The following is an 18,410-nucleotide window of genomic DNA, read 5'->3' as shown; positions in this document are numbered from 1 at the left end:
GTCTTTGCGCGGTGCCAATATGATCTAATTGGCTACGTCAGTGGTTAGTTGCATTACTCGTGGCCTGAGATTTCAGGCAGCTCAGGAGCCATTTTTGTAAAGGCGGTGACGGCGTATCGGTTTTTTTCTGCCGGCAACACTCTTAACTTTTTTTCTTCTCGGCAGATGCAACCAGGTGTGCTTGCAAAAAGTCACAGGTAAAGATGGAGCCCCCAGCCAAAAAATCGCGCAGGTTGCTTGATGACGATAGCTCCAGTGATTCTGGAGATGAGTCCGGCGGAGTTCCTATTACCAATTCGTCTGATGGAGCTGGATTCAAGATCAACGAAGAATATGCCCGTCGCTTCGAATACAACAAGAGGAGGGAGGAGATGGTGCAGCGTATGTATCTCATGGTTATTTGGTATCCTAGAGCATATGAGTACTGATGGTTCTATAGTGGAGGCTAAACATGGAAAAATTTCCGCTCTTGGAAAACGCCGTGACGGGGAGGGAGATGAGGATTCTGAGGGCTCCGAGGAATCCTCGTCCGACGAGGATGAAGATGAGGACGGAGACCTAGCTACTACAGCGGTCGATGCAGAAATTATGGCAACTATTAAGGCAATCCGGTCAAAGGATCCCCGAGTGTACGACAAGAACGTTAACTTCTACACCACGACCGACGAAGGCGCAGACGCAGAACCAGAAAAACGGGAAGAGAAGCAGAAAACCATGACTCTCAGAGACTACCACCGTGAGAATATTCTGAGCGGTGCCCATCTGGCTGATGAAGATGCATCGGATGCTCCCAAGACCTACGCACAAGAACAAGAAGACTTGAAGCAAGCAATTGTTAAAGAAATGCATGATGCTGCTGATGGGAAACCCGCAGCCGACGATGAAGGTGATGAGGAGGAAGGATTCCTAGTTCGCAAATCAGGCCCTGAACCCATCTCTGCGCCTCAGGAGACCCCATTAGATATCGAGAATGCCGATCAAGATCCTGAAAGCTTCCTTTCGAATTTCCTATCCTCCCGAGCATGGATTCCCGCTGGAAGACCACAACACCAGCCATTTGAGTCTGACGACGAGGAGGAAGACGAACGCGCAGAGGCTTTTGAGGAGGCATACAATTTCCGGTTCGAGGACCCGAGCAAAATCAACACCAAGCTAATTACCCACTCCCGTGATACGACCAATAAACAGTCTGTCCGCAGAGATGAGGTTAGCGGCAGAAAGAAGATAAGGGAGGCTACTCGATTAAAGAAGGAGGAGGAGAAAAAGCAGCGCGAAACAGAAAAAAATCGTCTTCGCAAGTTGAAGATGGCAGAACTTCAGGACAAGGTGGACAAGATCAAGGAAGCTGCAGCACTCCGTGCGTCTCAACTCACCGATGAAGACTGGACTAAATTCCTGGATGATGCCTGGGACGACAAGAACTGGGAAGATGAAATGCAGAAGCGCTTTGGTGAAGACTATTACGCCGAAAATGACATGGGTGGCAGCGGTGATGAAGCCGGAGGCAAGAGGAAGCGACCCAAGAAGCCTACCTGGGATGATGATATCGACATCAATGACCTGGTGCCGGACTTTGAAACCGAAGGGGGGCCTGCCGTTGAGTTATCCGACGTCGAGATGGGAGATGATCAAGACGATGAAAACAAAAAGAGCAAGGCCCAGGAGAGACGGGACCAAAAACGGGAGGCTCGCAAGGACCGCATGCGCATTGAAGAGGCGATCGACCGCAACCTAGATCTCGACCTTGCTCTGCTTCCCGGGGCAACGAAGAAGAACTCGACTGTATTCCGCTACCGCGAAACTTCGCCCCAGAGCTTTGGATTGACAGCTCGTGACATTCTCATGGCGGATGATACTCAGCTCAATCAGTTTGCCGGTTTGAAGAAACTGGCGGCGTTCCGTGATGATGAGAAGAAGCGCAGTGACCAGAAGAAACTAGGCAAGAAGGCACGATTGAGGCAATGGCGCAAGGATACCTTTGGCAATGAGGAAGGGCCTGAGTTCGTTTTCGGAGGGGAGAAAGCCCCAGCGCGAGAGGGCGATGAAGATGATGCGGGTAATGTTGATATCCGGGAAGGGGAACCACGAAAGAAGAAGAGAAAGAGGTCGAAGAAGCATTGAAGTCTGTAATTTTGCTACATCATAAATTAGTTATAGAAATGTCGATATCCACGTTGTGTGTGTAAATTGATACGGAGCACTTGGTTTGAATATTGATTTCCTGTGCATTTCTAGTTGTTGTGTTCAAATCAGATGAATGGCCTGGATCTATCTACAGGTAGATTTACATATATATATTCCGATGGCCCTAAACACTCAGAGTAATCGCTCACGAGCAGAGGACACCTTTTTAGGTAATATAACATAGAACGTTAAATACTGTGGACAGAAGCATCAACACCCCTGAATGAAGTAATTTCTTTACACACAAGACACAATTCTGAAAGCTGAAATACCTACCTCGACAGGTAACTGACTCGAGAGACTACGAAGCTAAGGAAGAATTAACAAGTGCCCCATATTGAGTGGGTCAGAGCGCGTTTCGATGGTGTCAAATAGTTAGTTACTGAGTGAAAACCCGGTCATCCACTTGGTTTCCTGGTCGACGGAAATAATAATTTTTTTTTTTCGATCATATCGAGAGGGGAAAAAAAGAAAAGAAATATACTGCGAATGGCTACAGTATGGAGGAGAGGTGTCTTGAGAGTTGGCTGGAATCCAATTGATCTATCACGTCCTAACTCTTGTGACTGCTCCGTATGGTAGAGGTCACTTCAGCCCTCAATTGTTTAGTATTCAGAGCGTAGAATAACACTACCGAAGCTCCGGATAGATTTCCGTGACAATAATATCCCCTGTACGGAGTACAGTATACCTAGAGATGATAGCCGAAAGACGGTGACGCATATGACCATCCGCGGCATTAGCGGTGATTTCTGTCAGGTATGAAGTAGTGAGGGATTTCTCCTGAGTTGTGGGTAATAATTTGCCTCCAATAATAATAATAATAAATTTCTTTCGATATCTTCTCATAATTTCCTGAAGAAAAGATTCACTTTCACATATCCGGGCCTAGGGATGTTGTAGGCTTCGGATGCTCGGGATAGGAAGAAGTTTCCCCATGCATCTCTATCTTTGGTTCGGGCCTGATTGGGGAAAAAGGAAGGGGGCTCCAGCTCCAACAATCGGGTTATTGACGATGAATGAGGCTCGACAATTAAGTAAGCAGAAATCTTGGGATTCTAGAAAACTTTTCGGTATTTTGTGTACATTTTTTATTGAAATAATTTAAACTATTATTATTACCCAAGAAAAAAAAAAAGGATCTCATAATTAACTATCAGGGTCAAGATGAGTGGTTTCTGAATCTGGCATAATCGGGAGATATCGGCTTCGTTGCCTGGGCCAGCGTTAGCGTCGGTTCCAGAGTTTTTGTCCTGAAAATTTCTTTGTAGGGAATTCCTAGCCGAAATAGGAAGGAGTACCTAAGAATAGTACGGGTGGAATCTTTCCCCCTTCCTAATACGGTAGGTCAGAGAAAAAACTCATCAGGTTTAGTGCCATTTCTCGCTTCTTCCCGCTTACAAGAGCCCTTCGTTCGCTATTTTTTCTTCCTCCCTTCCCCTTCCTTTTCTTCTTCTTCTCCCCATCCCTTTTTGAAGTGTCCTGTTCTTTTTGACACTCTCATCCCTCCATCTCCTCTCTTTCTTTTTAGATTATCACTCTAAAAAGCTGTCATCATGGCAAGCCAGGGTGATAAGTCCGTTTTCGGCATGCCCGTAAGTTGCTCTCAATCTCGCGAGCCTTCTCCCCCCGACCAGCATTTCAGCCCGCAACACACGGTCTGCATGGAAATGTTGCTCCGAACCATCTCGATTCATCATCGGAGCGCCTGTCCTGAGTCGGAACGTGTGCAATCGGGCGGTTTCTGGTTGTGGTCGCGCTCATTGACACTCAAAATCACTCGCTGACAAAATTTTCACCAGGGATTCGTTGTCGACTTCATGAGTACGTTCCGCATCCCCAGTCATCCCGTTGGTTGATTCGCTTTGAAAATCCATCAATCTGCTTCAATTAACCCCTTGACGCGGTCTCAATGCTGCATCTGAAAATACTAACGCGTTTCTGCAGTGGGTGGTGTCTCCGCTGCTGTCTCCAAGACTGCTGCTGCCCCCATCGAGCGTATCAAGCTCCTTATCCAGAACCAGGTTGGTTGAATCTTCTCCGCATAGTATTTGATCGGGTCGAATCAGAATCGCCCAAAATTGTCGGACTGCGCCGTCTACGACCGTTGTTGTGACCACCACACAGCGGTCAGGGATAGCGCTGATCGCGAAAATTTTTTCCCAGATCTGACCGCCTCCGATTCTGCTGTCCGTGTCACATGTGAGGCTAACCACCCCTTGTTGTATAGGATGAGATGCTTCGCGCTGGTCGTCTCGACCGTAAGTACAACGGCATCATGGACTGCTTCCGCCGTACCGCTGCCGCTGAGGGTGTTGTCTCTCTGTGGAGAGGTAACACCGCCAACGTCATCCGTTACTTCCCTACCCAGGCTCTTAACTTTGCCTTCCGTGATACCTACAAGGCCATGTTCGCCTACAAGAAGGACCGTGATGGCTACGCCAAGTGGATGATGGGTAACCTTGCCTCCGGTGGTGTATGTATTTCCTCATTGTCTCTTTACAGGACCACTCGCTGACCATGAATAAAGATGGCTGGTGCCACTTCCCTCCTCTTCGTCTACTCCCTTGATTACGCTCGTACCCGTCTGGCCAATGACGCCAAGTCCGCCAAGGGCGGTGGTGATCGTCAGTTCAACGGTCTGGTTGATGTCTACAAGAAGACCCTCGCTTCCGACGGTATTGCCGGTCTCTACCGTGGTTTCGGTCCTTCCGTTCTTGGTATCGTTGTCTACCGTGGTCTGTACTTCGGTATGTACGACTCTATTAAGCCTGTTCTCCTGGTTGGTCCTCTTGAGGGCTCTTTCCTCGCCTCTTTCCTGCTCGGCTGGACTGTCACCACTGGTGCTGGTATTGCTTCTTACCCTCTTGACACCGTCCGTCGTCGCATGATGATGACCTCCGGTGAGGCCGTCAAGTACGCCTCCTCCTTCGATGCTTTCCGCCAGATCGTCGCCCGTGAGGGTGTCAAGTCCCTCTTCAAGGGTGCTGGTGCTAACATCCTCCGTGGTGTCGCTGGTGCTGGTGTCCTGTCCATCTACGATCAGGTTCAGCTCCTGCTCTTCGGAAAGAAGTTCAAGGGTGGCTCTGGCTAAACAGTTCAATCAAAATGAACTGGTTCCAGTTGTTGTAAGCCTTGTGGGGAAGGGGTTGGCCAACGTCCGGTGTAACTACCTGGGATTGGATGATGGTGAAGGGGATCTATTAGAGATATGTCTCAAGTGGTCTGGTCTTGAGCATACAAAGTGTGACATTTTCTCTTGTACCAGTTGTACTTTACTGCCTGCAAGCTTTTTTCTTTTTTCCAACTGTATTTTCTTAAGACATTTGCTCCTTTGCTTTCTCTGGTAGCCTGTAATTGTAGTCTCAGCCTGATGAAAATCTGGGCACGTTAGACTCACGTGTCACAAAGTCACGTGCCATAAACAGGATCGATGACGTCTATTCGCCCCTAGAGCTTTATACTGTTCTGCCTTAGCTCCCAGGTCGCCATTAGTATATACTATATAGATGAAACACTGATCAAAGGTCTATCATCATGGCTTCACCATCTTCTTCTGATCCCGTCAATTCTACTACCCCTACCTCGACCCCTGAACAAAGTGACCATTCCCAAGCCCAACCGGAACAAGCAGTATTTACCCCCACAGCAACTGCAACAGCTCCATCCTACTCTCCTATCCTGGCCACAGCCCAACCAGACAACAATATGACTACTTCCCAAACACACGCAAATCTGCCAACTAGCCCCAGCCCGACGACCACTACTGCATTAGACGAAACCCCGGCTATTTCTACCGCGACGTCAGGCTCTCCTCCACCTCCGCAGCCAGGCGCTGTTCCTGGTCTGACCACAGTAGCAGCTGCAGAGGAAGAATTGCAGGAGCCACCGGCTCCAGCACCGGCTCCAGCACCAAAGACGGTTGATGTACCTGCATCGACTTTGAATGCACCGGCGGTGACGGAAGTAGCACACCCTCCGACCACAACAAACCCAATTCCCATCCCCCCTTTGGCTTCTGGAGACACTGTTGGCGTAGCTCCCGCGACGGCGCCTGCGACTGCGGCCACATCTACAACCATAAATTCAGGAGCAGGGGCAGGGGCAGGGACAGGGACAGGGACAGGTACACGCGCGGGCTACGGCTATAGTTACAGCTACTCTCCTTCTTCAGTGCACCACCGCAGTCACAGTCAGACCCAAAGCCAGGCTCAGGCTCACCTGCAACAACCGCAATACCCAAATTCAACAACTACTCCATACGCCTCTGTTTACCAAGCGCCTGTTCATGCTGCTCCTGATGCTACAACAGCCACGGCAACAGGATTGGGAACTGGAACGCATCTCCCGCTTCCCAATAGCACGCCTTCTTATAACTATAACTCGAGCTACGGTTATAATAATGATTATGGTGAGAGCAGCAGCAGTGGTATAGCTGCAGATGAAGACCAGGGATTCTGGGGGAGCGCGAAATCGTGGCTTCAGGCTGCAGGGAATAAACTTGCGGAAGTTGAGGCAGAGGTTTGGAGGAGAATTAATGAAGCCCATGACAAGTAGGCTTCTTCATCTTTATTGTTTTCATTCTTTCATTTTATCTTGTTGCTTTTTATTCTGTGCTTTGTGTCATATGCATTGGGTTGCTAGTTAGAGTGGATACAGAATGGTACTGGGTGGCATTGGTTTTTGATTTGGCTATAGAAATGGGAAATTGTTGCTTTCATAGGGCTAGATGAAAAGAGAAGGGAAGAGAAGAGAAGATAGAAAGAAAGGTAGGTTGCTCTTCGTTACCCCGCCTGAGCAATGGTCCTGGGACAAGGTCGATGCATGGCGAGTCTGCATATATACTTAAGTCTAGATAAATGCCTCTCTGAATTGAATTGCAAGCAAGAATGGGCATACCCCGCCCCCACGCTTGTACAGAGGCTATGGTCAGAAATTACCCAAAGGAGAACCAACCCTCTGATGTTTCTATAGATCTCTAAAAGAATTCAGCGGCAGCAGGGGTAAAATCCCAAGAGTCGGGATTACCATGAAGTGTACCTACTTTTACTACTGTGAGCAGTGCATGCAGCAAAAATCCAGTTCATTAATTACAATACTGCTCAGGCCATAATCAAGTCATGATGAATTCATGCATCACAGTTGCAGAACGTGTTGGATGAGAGGACACACGTGTGGCTATTCTGGAAAAGTGTCGCATACCAAAAACCCCAAAGGTTCCGTCATTTTCCTGCAAGGCGACTAGATTTCCAAGGTTGCGGAGCACGGGTATCAGGGCCTTGCTCTGATATGTTCATCATATAGATCCATAATACTAGTAGTAGATTCTATCATTCTAATCTTTTGAGTATCTCAGCTTACTTATCTTATTATATTAATATATATATATATATAATATATATATACTTATATATATACCTATATATATAAGAACCTATATATATAAGTATACAGGACTCTTAGAGTAATCTGGGTACTGGAGAGGAAAGAAATAAAATACAAGATTGACAAAAAAAATACATCAATAGGAAATCACCTCCGGAACCTCCCGGCGCTTCTGGGCGGGCCTGGAGAGTGTCGGCCAATCAACAGGCCCACGCGTCCGTATCGTTGGTATTTGTACGCAAGATAAGAAAATAAATTACCAGGAATGTGGGAAATTCTGAACCAGATGGTAAAGTTACCGTCCAGTTGGCACAGCTGACATTCCAACTGCGACTCCCTCCCTGATCAATTATTGATTGACTGCCACCACTCCTTACTTTCTTTCCCCCTCCCTCCTCCCTCCTTCTGATTCTTACTCTCCTCCTCTCTTTATCATACAACAATCATCCTAGTTTCAACTTGTTCTTCGCTCTCAACTCCTTCTCAACTGTTCTCGACAAGTCGCAAGTTTGTGTCTTATCACTCCCTCCATCCACCGCCCCCTTCTTAGCGCGTCGCATTGCATCTGCCTCTATACTACGAGGGTCAACGCTGCGTCTGCAAGCCATTCAGTCGTGATCTGTCCTCTCGTGTACAGTAAGTGTTGGTCTCTATCTATTTCAAACCCTAAATATCATTTTCCCTTGCGGGTTCTTTGATCCCAACTCTTTGTCTTACTCTCTGAGCCATCCTCTCCATGCGAACTGGCTCCTCTGGTTGGTGGATTCACTTCTGACTCATGTAATAATTTAGCCACTGCAAGAGTCCAACAAAGACCTTCCTTCTTCCGTTCCACATCATGGCTCCTCAAACTGCTACCTCCAGCATCGCTATGGCCCTTGCTGGCAAGACGGCCTCTGTCGATATCCCCAAACCTCGTTTTGGCTACCCTTCTGGTGCCCACGACCTCTCTCGTCCGGGACACCCTGCCATGCTCCCCACGCCCCCCAACTCTATATCCCCAACTCTTCCGCCCCAGGGGTTCCGACGCCGTGATGTCAACCCTGGATCACTCTCGCCTCCTCTGGCAGCATCCCACGTTGACTCCGATGTTGACCTCGGGGATGCTGCCCACCCCGACCAGCGCAACACCACCGCCCATGACCTTGACAGTGCAGGGGCAATCACACCAGGCATGTTGGCGAAATACCATCTTCCCGAGATTTTGCTCCAGCATGGTCCATTAGCCATCCGCCACGTGATGGGCTATTTGACCACCTCCGTTCCGGGGTTCTCGGGGATTCCCCCAGCGAAAGCACGGAGACTAGTCGTCGCTGCATTGGAAGGCAAGGGATACGATGATAAAGACAACAGATCCTCGCGCGAGGTTATCTTTGAAAAGGTTGGATGGGGACGCTGGGATGCACGGCATCGTGGAGAGCCGTCGCGGGAACCGCGACCCCACGAAATGTCACCCCCCTCCAGCCTCTCCAACTCGTACCCTCGGGGTATGCAAATTCCCAAGCGAGATAGTCTGCAACCATACGGCTCTAGTATTGCGGGCGACTCGGCTGTTTTCTCATACACCGAAATGGACTACGGCCATGACAACATGCTAGAACATGAAGCGGACAAGATGTCGCTCGATGGGGTTGAAAACGGATACTGTTCTTCTTCGGTGGCCCCGGATGACGAGATTCGCGACGAAGACTGGGGCGAGGAAGACGTTACAGACGAAGAGGATTGGGCGCAGATAGGCGCAGCAGCCCTTCGTGCACGGTCTATGAATGGAGGGGGTGGCTTTGTCAACGGGAGACACCCCCCACCGCTCCATGGCGGCGGTCCTGCCTCGTCATCTCTCGCGAAGTCAGCACCGCGGAAAGTTCCTATCCAGCAACTGGGGTTCTCGCTTCCGGACAGCCAGGAGCGCGCTGCCGTTGAGGCTCTTCTCCGGCTCGGCTCCACGTAATGATATCTCCATGGACAGGCGTTTTGTGGAGGGTCGATAACCCGGGTTCACTTACATTTTTTTTTTCATTGCATTCATTTTTCAAGGCTGGACCATTTTTCGACATACATATTTACGTTCGACGATGATTAATTTATCAGAAAGATTGCGCCCGGTAGCCAAGACAAATTTAATCGACTGGTTCGACGCACTGGCGGCATCATGCATTGGGATTTGGAATTGGTTGGGATTAGGATTCTGGCGTTTTTTTTTTTTTTTTCTATTTTCTTTCTTCACAAAGTCACTCTTTTTGTGATGGACATGACATGACCCCAGCGCTGGCAAAGCCGCATGGTCAGTGTCAGTTATGCGATATACCAAGGGTCTGCAGTAGCCCGACATTTATCTATAAATTTACTGCCGCTTCGCCACTCTGTACTTTGCTGTCCCTGGTTGGGCGATTTCACTGCATTGTTCCATAGTGAGTTGTATCATCAACTCGATATTGTCTATATGATTTTTGACAGGCTCAAATACATCCCCGAAGATTCAACACGCTTCGGATAGGCCGCTGTGGCTATTTAATTATTAATCCATAATCCGATCGAAGAGCTATTTGTATCTTGAATAATCACCTAACGAACTGGATTGCTGCGGAAATCGAGCGAGTTTCCCTTTCCGCTTTAGGTCGAACTTGGCGCCGCTTTTTGCTCACTGAGCGGCCCGGAGCGTGGGGGGAGCACAGAAGTGCGTGTCCTGAGCGATCCCTGAGCGATCCCGGATTGCTCCGGGAGTAAACACTAGAGAAGTGACCGTCACCCTGAGTCCTCGTCTGAGTTTATACACGATTTAGTCATGTGACCCAAATAAAATGTGCACCACTAATATCATGTATTTCACTTTCGTCTCGCCGGCGTGCCCGTCATTTTTCTGGTCCTCAAAAAAACATTAAGCCCCAATTTAATGATCATTTCATGTGCAAACCCAAACTTCCTAACGTCGACATACCCTCGAGTACCAATAGTGTCAATCCAAGTTCTAATCCAAGTTACCAAAGAGGCTTCGCTTACAGGTCAACAATGCCCTACAATCACTCAAGACCTATACTTCTTTACCTACTACCCTTTTAGACCTCGCAATGTTTGACTGCACCAGAGGCATTGAAACTTGTCTATTCATAGCATACATGTGAAAGCTGAATGAGGCTTAGCAGTACAGAGAGTACAGTACCATGCCTTTCCCAGAGGCACACGTCGAATAACTCAACCTGTGAACGAAGACCTTTAGTTTAGTTTCCATTTCTTCAAGAAATGCTGATTCGTAGACAGAATCAAACTCGGTACTCTCTTTCGTCACAATATGCCGGATTCATACAGTATCACTTCAAATATCTTCCGAAGTGCCGTAAACACATGCCCTGGCAGGGAGATATGTGATTTTTGTGGGTGTCTTTCACTCTCAGTATCAGACTATGTACAAAATAGCTCAGGTACAACATCTTTAGCTTAAGATGATGAGATAGGTATTTGTTTAGCGGCGTATAGCAACAAGTCGGTATTTAGGAAATTTTGAGTGTACAGCCTTCATGGGAAGAGTCGTATGAGAATGTATCAAAGAATGTCCCAGTTAGCTGGTCTATCCAATTTTATCGACTACACTGCGGATGTGCCAATTTGTTCGTCTCTAGTTTAAACCACCAAGAAACCTCAAGGACCAAGAATGAAGGAAGAGATAGCTGAATGTATTCTTGTTACTCACGAAAATGAAGGCTACTCCTTTCATGTCGCGGGAGAGTGTGAAAGGCGGATTACGGTATTCTATTATTGGGGCTGAACTACAAGGGCACATTTGGGGCTGACTGAAAGGATGATCTATATCATAGTATAGTCGTGTAAGCCGAGAACCTGTTGTGGAACATATTGTAAGGCGGTAGATGGGAGTAAGAATTTCATAAATCATCAGGGTTGGGAAACATTTGGCATATTCTGCGCGAAATTTGGAAGCCTATATTTATTCATGCGACTTATCATACTAACGTGAACCTAAGTATACCAGTGTAATAACAGAAACAAAGAGTGACTATTCTTTGCTAGCAGCGAATAGGAAGTAGAGAAGTAGGGTTATCTCCTGCTGATGGTCAGCAGTTATGGAAGGAAAGCATCAAGTGATTTGCCCGATCAGCGCAGCCGTGCGTTACTGCCAGGTGATTACCAAGGATTGATGGTAGACATCTCAAGGTTAGAAAGATAAGTTGACGCTTCTTGGCTAGAGCTACCAACCCTTAATTAGGTGCCAAAGAGATACAAAGGATGGCCAATCGCCCATACAGGTGATGATTGAACAAACAACTCTTAATGCGTCAATTGCCTACATCTGATCTTCGTCAAGGACAAGACATGGTCTATCACTCAAATTTCTTTGCATGAATGTCCCTTGATTATTATCCATATCTTATGCATACCTGTCATATCATCCGGCTGTTCTACCCTCCAGGGCTATGACTAGATATACTCCAATCCAGGTACATTTAAACTGAGACCAGTCTGAGTAAGTCGCAACTTTTCCTTCAATACATATCACGAAGAGCAGCATTCTTGGCTGATATCTCAAGTTTAAACTCTTGGGAGAAGTCCTCAAATTGATATGTGCTTGTTTCACATTTTCCACCAACTTCAAACATACAGCAGCTCATCAGTAGACAGATACTTGGTTCAAGGCAATAAAGAGGCGCTTATTCCTCTGTCTGGTTTCGGATGGCCTCAATCCTGGATCATGAGCCCGAGATCAGACAAGCAGCGATTCTTCCTTCCGGATGAGTTCCAGTCATGGGCAGAGACCCGTTTCTCATTCAACACTGCATTTGAGCGATCGTGGTAGGCAAATGCACATTCACTTGGAAGTATATATGCATGAAGATGCGACGTTCAATCCCTCGATTAGAAAACCATCTGACGGTGAGGTGAATTTACTTACTGCTTGCTACTGAAGTTCATGTTCGGACTAGATCCACCGGCTGAAACTGGTCTACCGCCTGAGACTGCTTCGCCGCCTCAAACCGCTTCACCGCCTCGGACTGGTCTACCGCCTGAGACTGGGTTGATCAATCCACCGCTCGAGGTTAAATACCGCCTGAAATCTAACTCACCGCCCGAGCCTAGACAACGCCTGGAATAAATTCACCGCCTGATGGATGACTGACTTCTCCTCAAGGCGGTAAGGCTGAAGCTCACCGCTCGGTAACATACCTTCCCTTGAAAACGACACAGCTTCCTTGGTCTACATTGTACCGTATCAGCTTCTTCTACGCCACACTGTGGCTCGACTATGACTCTTACGTACATCGGCTTGTCAATAACAGATGATAATGGAATGTCTTAGAGATGGACAATACAGGACAGTACGGCTTTATCACTTAATCGGCCCTCACGAACAACGAACGATTTCTGTTCTTGGGCTCTAATTGTCAGCACATGGCAAGCGCCTACAGAACATAGAACCAGATGATATGATCCAGCTAAAAGACGACTTATGAACTGAAGGCTCGGTTCTATACAGCGAAACTCACAAATTGTGCTGACCCCTTGCTTCCATTTATATTCCCAGGTGAGACAGTTTTAGTCAAAATACTTTCTGGCTACACCAGTTCAGTTAGTTAGGTCTCAGAAGGATTTGATGTCGGACTTCTAATCATCTACCGGATGCAAACAGGCAGCGACTTAGCCTTTCTCACATATCCTAAAACAACCATCCGTGATGAAGATTGACTTGGTTACATAGGCTGCTCGCATGATCGCCATATAAGGGCCATGTCTCTGCTTTGTTGCAGCAAATAGAAGCTAGATGATGTGTCAGTCTTCTTCCAGCAGTGAGTTAGCAAGGTAAGATGAAGCACTAACAGGCGTCGTCATCTGTAAAGCCCTGATGTCGCTGACTTCGTATCACTTTCCAGTTTGCTTTGATTGGAGCGCAAATGACTTGGCATAGAGCGGGGAAAGTCGATGCAACTCTGCCGCCATTATTCTTCCTATAGAACTTAATAACCCCCATGGGCACTGTTCTTGTTCAGTCTCCGATTTTCTTCGTTGAGAGAATATCTCACTCCTGGCAATGGGTCCGACAATGGGAAATAACACCGCCGAAGTGCATGCGGTGACCGATCCGGACGATGAAGATACACACGATAGCCTTCTGTCTCTACGATGGACCGTTGAGAGCAGCTGGTGGCGCCGATCCAGGTGGGTGCAAGGCAAACGATGTCAAGGATTTACCTCTGATATATGTCTACAGCTATGCAGGGTGTCTCTTGTACAATGTCGGCTCTTTTCTGCTCCCTGCGTTGTACAACACTCTAGTCAAGATCTGGATTGCGAACATTGACTCTACCTTGGTGGTTACAACGGATGTCTATACTTATATCGGCACTGTTGCAGAAGTGCTTAATGAAGGTCTTCCTCGAGCCGTCTGGGTGACTATCGCCGATCAAGTTACGCGGTCATACGAGTCTCGTCTAGAACTCGCACATACTCTGGTCGCGTTCCAAACAGTCCTCGGTCTGATCATGAGCATAATTTTCACCAGCGCAGCCAATGCCTTCACGGCCACCTTCGTCCCGCACGAGGCCCGGAAAGCAAGTATTACCTATGTTCAAATTAGTGCATTCTCAGCCCTCAGCTCTGCTATAGAAGTTGCAGTATCCAACGTCACAAGGGCTCTGGATAAGCCCGACGTTCCTCTCGTGATTAGTTCAGTCAAGATTGTCGTGAATATTAATCTTGGATCTCCTGATCATATCCAAGTTTCATGTGGGTGGCTGGTCTCCTAATATCAACATGCAGGCTGCGATTCGTCTAAGCTGTGACATGGTCGCGGCTCTTACTGGCCTAGCATACTTCATCCAGACAATCAACTTATCCGAAGAACGACGCAGCTGGCACTGGATTATAAAATTCCCGCGATTTTCTGCCTTCTTAACGCTTCTCAAACCAGGTCTAATCACTTTTGTTGAGTCGGCAGTTCGAAATGCGCTATACCTCTGGTTGGTTGCAGGAATTGTGACGATGTCCGCAGACTATGCTACAGCATGGGGAATATTTACTACAATTCGATGGGGTTTGATCATGGTGCCTGTTCAGGCACTGGAGGCTACGTCTCTCGCTTTTGTGGGGCATTTCTGGGCTATCTTCAAGGGAAATAATATATAAAGTGGGCGCTGGAGAAAACTTGTAAGTAGGTACCAAGTCATCAAGTAGCTTTCGGGTACAAAAACTACATAATGCTTTGTAGTGGTCACGCGACCGGCCTTTCTCTCTGCTGGTATAGCTTTAGCTATCGAAGTACCCCTCTGCATCCTTCTGGCTACTGTAGGGTGCAACCCATTTGCTTACTATCTAAGTCAATCTGAAAGGGTTGCTGAGATTACGGCTCATATGTGGCAGACGATAGACTGGTGAGTTCCCAGTGGCTACAATTTCTGAATTACTGATTGTCCAGATCATCACTCATGCATTCAAGGTGTTACATTCTGTATGCGATCTCTACCCAGCTTGCCACCGTACTGCTGGCCACCCGTCCAATGTGGTATCTTGTGCAGAGTCTCATTTCCAACCTTCTTTACGTCCTTCCTTGGGCAATTGTCTGCCAAGTTGCTGACCTTGATCCTTAAAATGCTTGGACTTATCATAGCCTTGTTTTTGGAGGAAGCCTGGTATTTACGTTCTTGGAGATTTGTTTAGTCATTCTCCTGTGGTTTTGGAGATCTTAATGAAGCTTGTTGGTGCTATACCCCTACATGTATGAAGAACTTTAGGATCACATTACCAGTTTTTGTTTGATGGTGTAAAGGTATATCAGTGGAGGTAACTGTATAAATTGAATATGCTACAAGGGGTTGTCTACGCTATTGATATTAATGAAACGCCAGTTAACCAGCACCAGAATCAACGGGCAAGGAATGTAAAGACCGATGATAAGCATTGTTCAACAAACGCAGGCGGAGGTTAGGATTGCTTCTGTGGTAAATGGCGTACTTAACTACAAGATATCAACTACAAGATGCTATATATGCAACATGTTGCGAGACTGAGTAAATTATGCTAGTAGGGTCGAAGCTTAAGCTTCATAGCATAGAGACTAGCCTACATATCTATTGAAAATCATCTCACTCGTTGTTGAACTCACTGTTCAGTCTGTTCAATGAGGAATTATTCAATCGGGCCGGCTGTTGAACAAAAATCGCAAATTTTGGAATTGGAACTACACTTCTCTGATCAAAGAGAAAATTAATGATAGCATGCTTTTAGTAGAATAAATGATGGAGATAGCTGTATAATATGTTTAACTATAAATTGCTGTATATGTATTTTGCGATATTTAGGCCAGTGGGTAAAATAATTTTGCACGCCAATCACAGCTGACTGTGGGCCTTTGGCGTAAATCTGCCCCCCAAGTCAGTCCTCCATACGTAACTAAGCTAAAGATCACCGAAGTACAAGTATCAAAGCACGAGAAAATCATTATTACTCGGATAAAGGTTCATTTAACATTTAATATGTGAACGGGCGTATAATTCTTGTATATTCTGCTATTATCTTTTTTAGGCAGGTTCTGGGTCTGGTTTTTAACAAGGTCTACTTGCAAATGACGTAGCGGTCGTACTGGTTTTTATGCACGGGATATGCTGTGTCAGCACACTTTCTGCATAACTAGTTCCTATTTTAGAGACTTTCCAGTTCTGTGCTCTTATCTATTCTTGGCTGAGAACAACTTCAGTGAACATTACCTGGATTTCTATTATACCCCCGTCCGTATGACTCACTAAACACCATAGTTATCACCTGCATGCCACCAATTATTCCCTAGGTTGGACATTCCGACTAATAGTTAACTAGGTGTGCTATGGGTGGCGATGAGTAACGATTTTCCGGGTCGGAAGATAGTAAAGCCGAAAGTAGCCAATCTCTAATGCCATTACTGAACATAAACTAGCCAAGCACCTTTCAGTCATTATAAGAACCGCTATCTCTCCTCGATGTCTTGGATCAAACACGAATTAAATACAAACTTCTTCACTCACAAGCCTGAGAATCAAAGGATTCACGACATTCTTAGATTACAATGGCTGTTCCGCATCACCGGCACTGTTTATCGTTGGAAGGGGTGATCGTTCCTGAACCGCAATACTTGACGCCAGAAGAGCATGACAAAGCTACTGAGCTTTTTAACATGATCATCGATTATTTCGAGCCTCTGCAGAAATCTAGTAAGAAGTACAAACCGATAACACTTATACGCCTTACGATGGAGGGGATCTCTGTTGAAGACGAGTTTCTTATTTTCTTTTTCACTTTCATTGAGCACAACCGACTTGGAGTCACAGAAGACACGGAAATTTGCCTAGCTGAGACCTTATCAAGTGTGCAAAGTTTTCAGGGATGGACCGATGAAGAACGACATGCCCTTGATGATAGTTTGGTCAAGTTTGCTATGTATCTGATAGAGAATTTCTTCCTACCACGTATATCACTGATACATACCTGAAGTGTGGGATACTTACCTTTCCTAGTTAAAGCATTGGCCGCAAAGACTCCTCAACCTACGCCGGCATCTGTTTCTCATCTCAAATCGTCAGAACTAGCTATTGGCACCCCGCAACGCGTCTCTAATCTGCGGCATCTCTGTCTTAAGCGTGATCGACATCGATGTGTTATAACCCGAAAATTCGACGCTCTGGAGGGTGAAACGCGGTACAATACCTATGGAGATGAAGTGACAGATAATGACGGGAATTCTTTACTGCCAGAGAGCGATGACATGACCTATCTAGAAGTGGCGCATATCATTCCTCATTCTCTCATGTCTTTCAGTGACCTTGAAGGAGAGCCGAAACTGGTACGTCACTATATATATGATCTTTTGCTGACCCATTTGTAAGACTGAGCGAAAGCATATAGCCCACAAGATTCTCAAAATGTTCAACCCCACAGCTCTCCACTTGATCAGCGGGACTGATATTGACCGACCGATGAATGCGCTCACCTTGACTCATGACCTTCATAGATTGTTCGGTAATTTTGAAGTTGCATTTGAACCAGCCCAGAATCAAGCACACACATACAGGATTGACTATATGAAGACCAAACGCATCTGGCGAGCCTACAAACTTCCTGTTACCCGCAAGCTCTACGTCACCCCCGACAGAAATATCGAGCCGCCTTCTCCTCAACTTTTGGAAATACATCGTGCTATCGGGCACATTCTTCATCTTAGTGCCGCAGGTGAATATATCGATCGAGTCATTCAGGACATGGAAAACTTGCAGGTGGGGCCAGTGTGCTCGGACGGGTCTTCTCGCATTGGTGAATATATCAATTATAGACTTGCGTCTCAACTTGGCTGGACGCATGTTTATTAGGGATTGGCGTGTTGTTGATAGTGACAGAACTGTTTCAGGAGTTTACCAGGAATTATTCATGTTACTCTCTTTAGCTCAGGAAGCTGTCCCTTTCCTGGTCGTTGAAACTGATAGGCGCCGTCGATCCCTGGATTGATAGATCCTCACAGTATTAGATGCCCGTCTTTATCAAAACCCTCCGTGCGTTTGCCGGAAGGCATACAGCTGATGATGAGTCGTCATTCTGACCCTTCGCTTTAGGCGATATGGAGGGTACCACTATATCTTATATGTACTTCCATTCACAGTGGACCATTACTTTCCTGACTAACTTGTAGTCTCAACAAGGCCGTCCCATCACTGATTAGGTACTAGCCAACAGGGATTGCCAGTTACATCGCTATCATGTGACAGAATACCAGAGACTCCCAAGGTGTTTCTTCATGGTCACGCTCTGGGCTTTCATATATATGTAGGGACGATGTGTGGCTACTCGCGAAACAGGTAATCCAGTTCACATCAACG

At 46.7% G+C, this 18,410-nt stretch overlaps 7 protein-coding genes across 7 annotated transcripts; 6 read left to right on the top strand and 1 right to left on the bottom strand.

Moving 5' to 3' along the window:
* Positions 1-203: 203 nt before the first annotated feature.
* On the top strand, positions 204-2,121 carry P175DRAFT_0436980 (KRI1 family protein; the record flags this gene model as incomplete). Its single annotated transcript, XM_040893833.1, has 2 exons — positions 204-381; positions 440-2,121. 2 exons carry the CDS (start codon positions 204-206, stop codon positions 2,119-2,121), a joined length of 1,860 nt encoding a protein of 619 aa, XP_040751932.1.
* Positions 2,122-3,670: 1,549 nt separating this feature from the next.
* Positions 3,671-5,509, top strand: P175DRAFT_0501157 (putative mitochondrial ADP,ATP carrier protein (Ant)). The gene is made up of 5 exons (XM_040897105.1): positions 3,671-3,779; positions 3,987-4,008; positions 4,132-4,208; positions 4,415-4,660; positions 4,715-5,509. Exons 1-5 carry the CDS (start codon positions 3,741-3,743, stop codon positions 5,276-5,278), a joined length of 948 nt encoding a protein of 315 aa, XP_040751931.1. The 5' UTR covers positions 3,671-3,740; the 3' UTR covers positions 5,279-5,509.
* A 212-nt stretch (positions 5,510-5,721) lies between these two features.
* Positions 5,722-6,741, top strand: P175DRAFT_0531876 (uncharacterized protein; the record flags this gene model as incomplete). The annotated part of the gene is made up of 1 exon (XM_040899914.1): positions 5,722-6,741. The coding sequence occupies one exon, from the start codon at positions 5,722-5,724 to the stop codon at positions 6,739-6,741; it is 1,020 nt and encodes a 339-aa protein (XP_040751930.1).
* Positions 6,742-8,067: 1,326 nt separating this feature from the next.
* P175DRAFT_0501155 (uncharacterized protein) lies at positions 8,068-9,696 on the top strand. Its single transcript, XM_040897104.1, has 2 exons — positions 8,068-8,205; positions 8,362-9,696. Exon 2 carries the CDS (start codon positions 8,408-8,410, stop codon positions 9,515-9,517), a length of 1,110 nt encoding a protein of 369 aa, XP_040751929.1. The 5' UTR covers positions 8,068-8,205; positions 8,362-8,407; the 3' UTR covers positions 9,518-9,696.
* A 2,789-nt stretch (positions 9,697-12,485) lies between these two features.
* P175DRAFT_0531874 (uncharacterized protein) lies at positions 12,486-13,543 on the bottom strand (the record flags this gene model as incomplete). Its single annotated transcript, XM_040899913.1, has 6 exons — positions 12,486-12,587; positions 12,677-12,772; positions 12,832-12,869; positions 12,924-12,977; positions 13,270-13,332; positions 13,393-13,543. The coding sequence occupies 6 exons, from the start codon at positions 13,541-13,543 to the stop codon at positions 12,486-12,488; spliced, it is 504 nt and encodes a 167-aa protein (XP_040751928.1).
* Positions 13,544-13,615: 72 nt separating this feature from the next.
* On the top strand, positions 13,616-15,158 carry P175DRAFT_0509113 (uncharacterized protein; the record flags this gene model as incomplete). The annotated part of the gene is made up of 6 exons (XM_040898404.1): positions 13,616-13,731; positions 13,784-14,255; positions 14,293-14,655; positions 14,735-14,741; positions 14,780-14,942; positions 15,008-15,158. The coding sequence occupies 6 exons, from the start codon at positions 13,616-13,618 to the stop codon at positions 15,156-15,158; spliced, it is 1,272 nt and encodes a 423-aa protein (XP_040751927.1).
* A 1,451-nt stretch (positions 15,159-16,609) lies between these two features.
* On the top strand, positions 16,610-17,906 carry P175DRAFT_0438077 (HNH endonuclease signature motif containing protein; the record flags this gene model as incomplete). The annotated part of the gene is made up of 3 exons (XM_040893892.1): positions 16,610-17,009; positions 17,058-17,383; positions 17,427-17,906. 3 exons carry the CDS (start codon positions 16,610-16,612, stop codon positions 17,904-17,906), a joined length of 1,206 nt encoding a protein of 401 aa, XP_040751926.1.
* Between the last annotated feature and the right edge of the window lie 504 nt (positions 17,907-18,410).

This window comes from Aspergillus ochraceoroseus (assembly GCF_002846915.1).
Source record: "Aspergillus ochraceoroseus IBT 24754 chromosome Unknown P175scaffold_4, whole genome shotgun sequence".
Lineage (NCBI taxonomy): Eukaryota > Fungi > Ascomycota > Eurotiomycetes > Eurotiales > Aspergillaceae > Aspergillus > Aspergillus ochraceoroseus.
Note: the sequence above shows the minus strand (reverse complement) of the source record. Positions and strands in the feature narration are given on the sequence as shown.

Excerpts from the sequence above, each read along its gene's own strand:
- P175DRAFT_0501157 (XM_040897105.1), top strand. The coding sequence starts at position 3,741 with ATGGCAAGCCAGGGTGATAAGTCCGTTTTCGGCATGCCC. Across the intron at positions 3,780-3,986 it reads AGTCCGTTTTCGGCATGCCC|GGATTCGTTGTCGACTTCAT; the intron begins GTAAGTTGCTCT and ends AATTTTCACCAG. Across the intron at positions 4,009-4,131 it reads ATTCGTTGTCGACTTCATGA|TGGGTGGTGTCTCCGCTGCT; the intron begins GTACGTTCCGCA and ends GCGTTTCTGCAG.
- P175DRAFT_0501155 (XM_040897104.1), top strand. The coding sequence starts at position 8,408 with ATGGCTCCTCAAACTGCTACCTCCAGCATCGCTATGGCCCTTGCTGGC.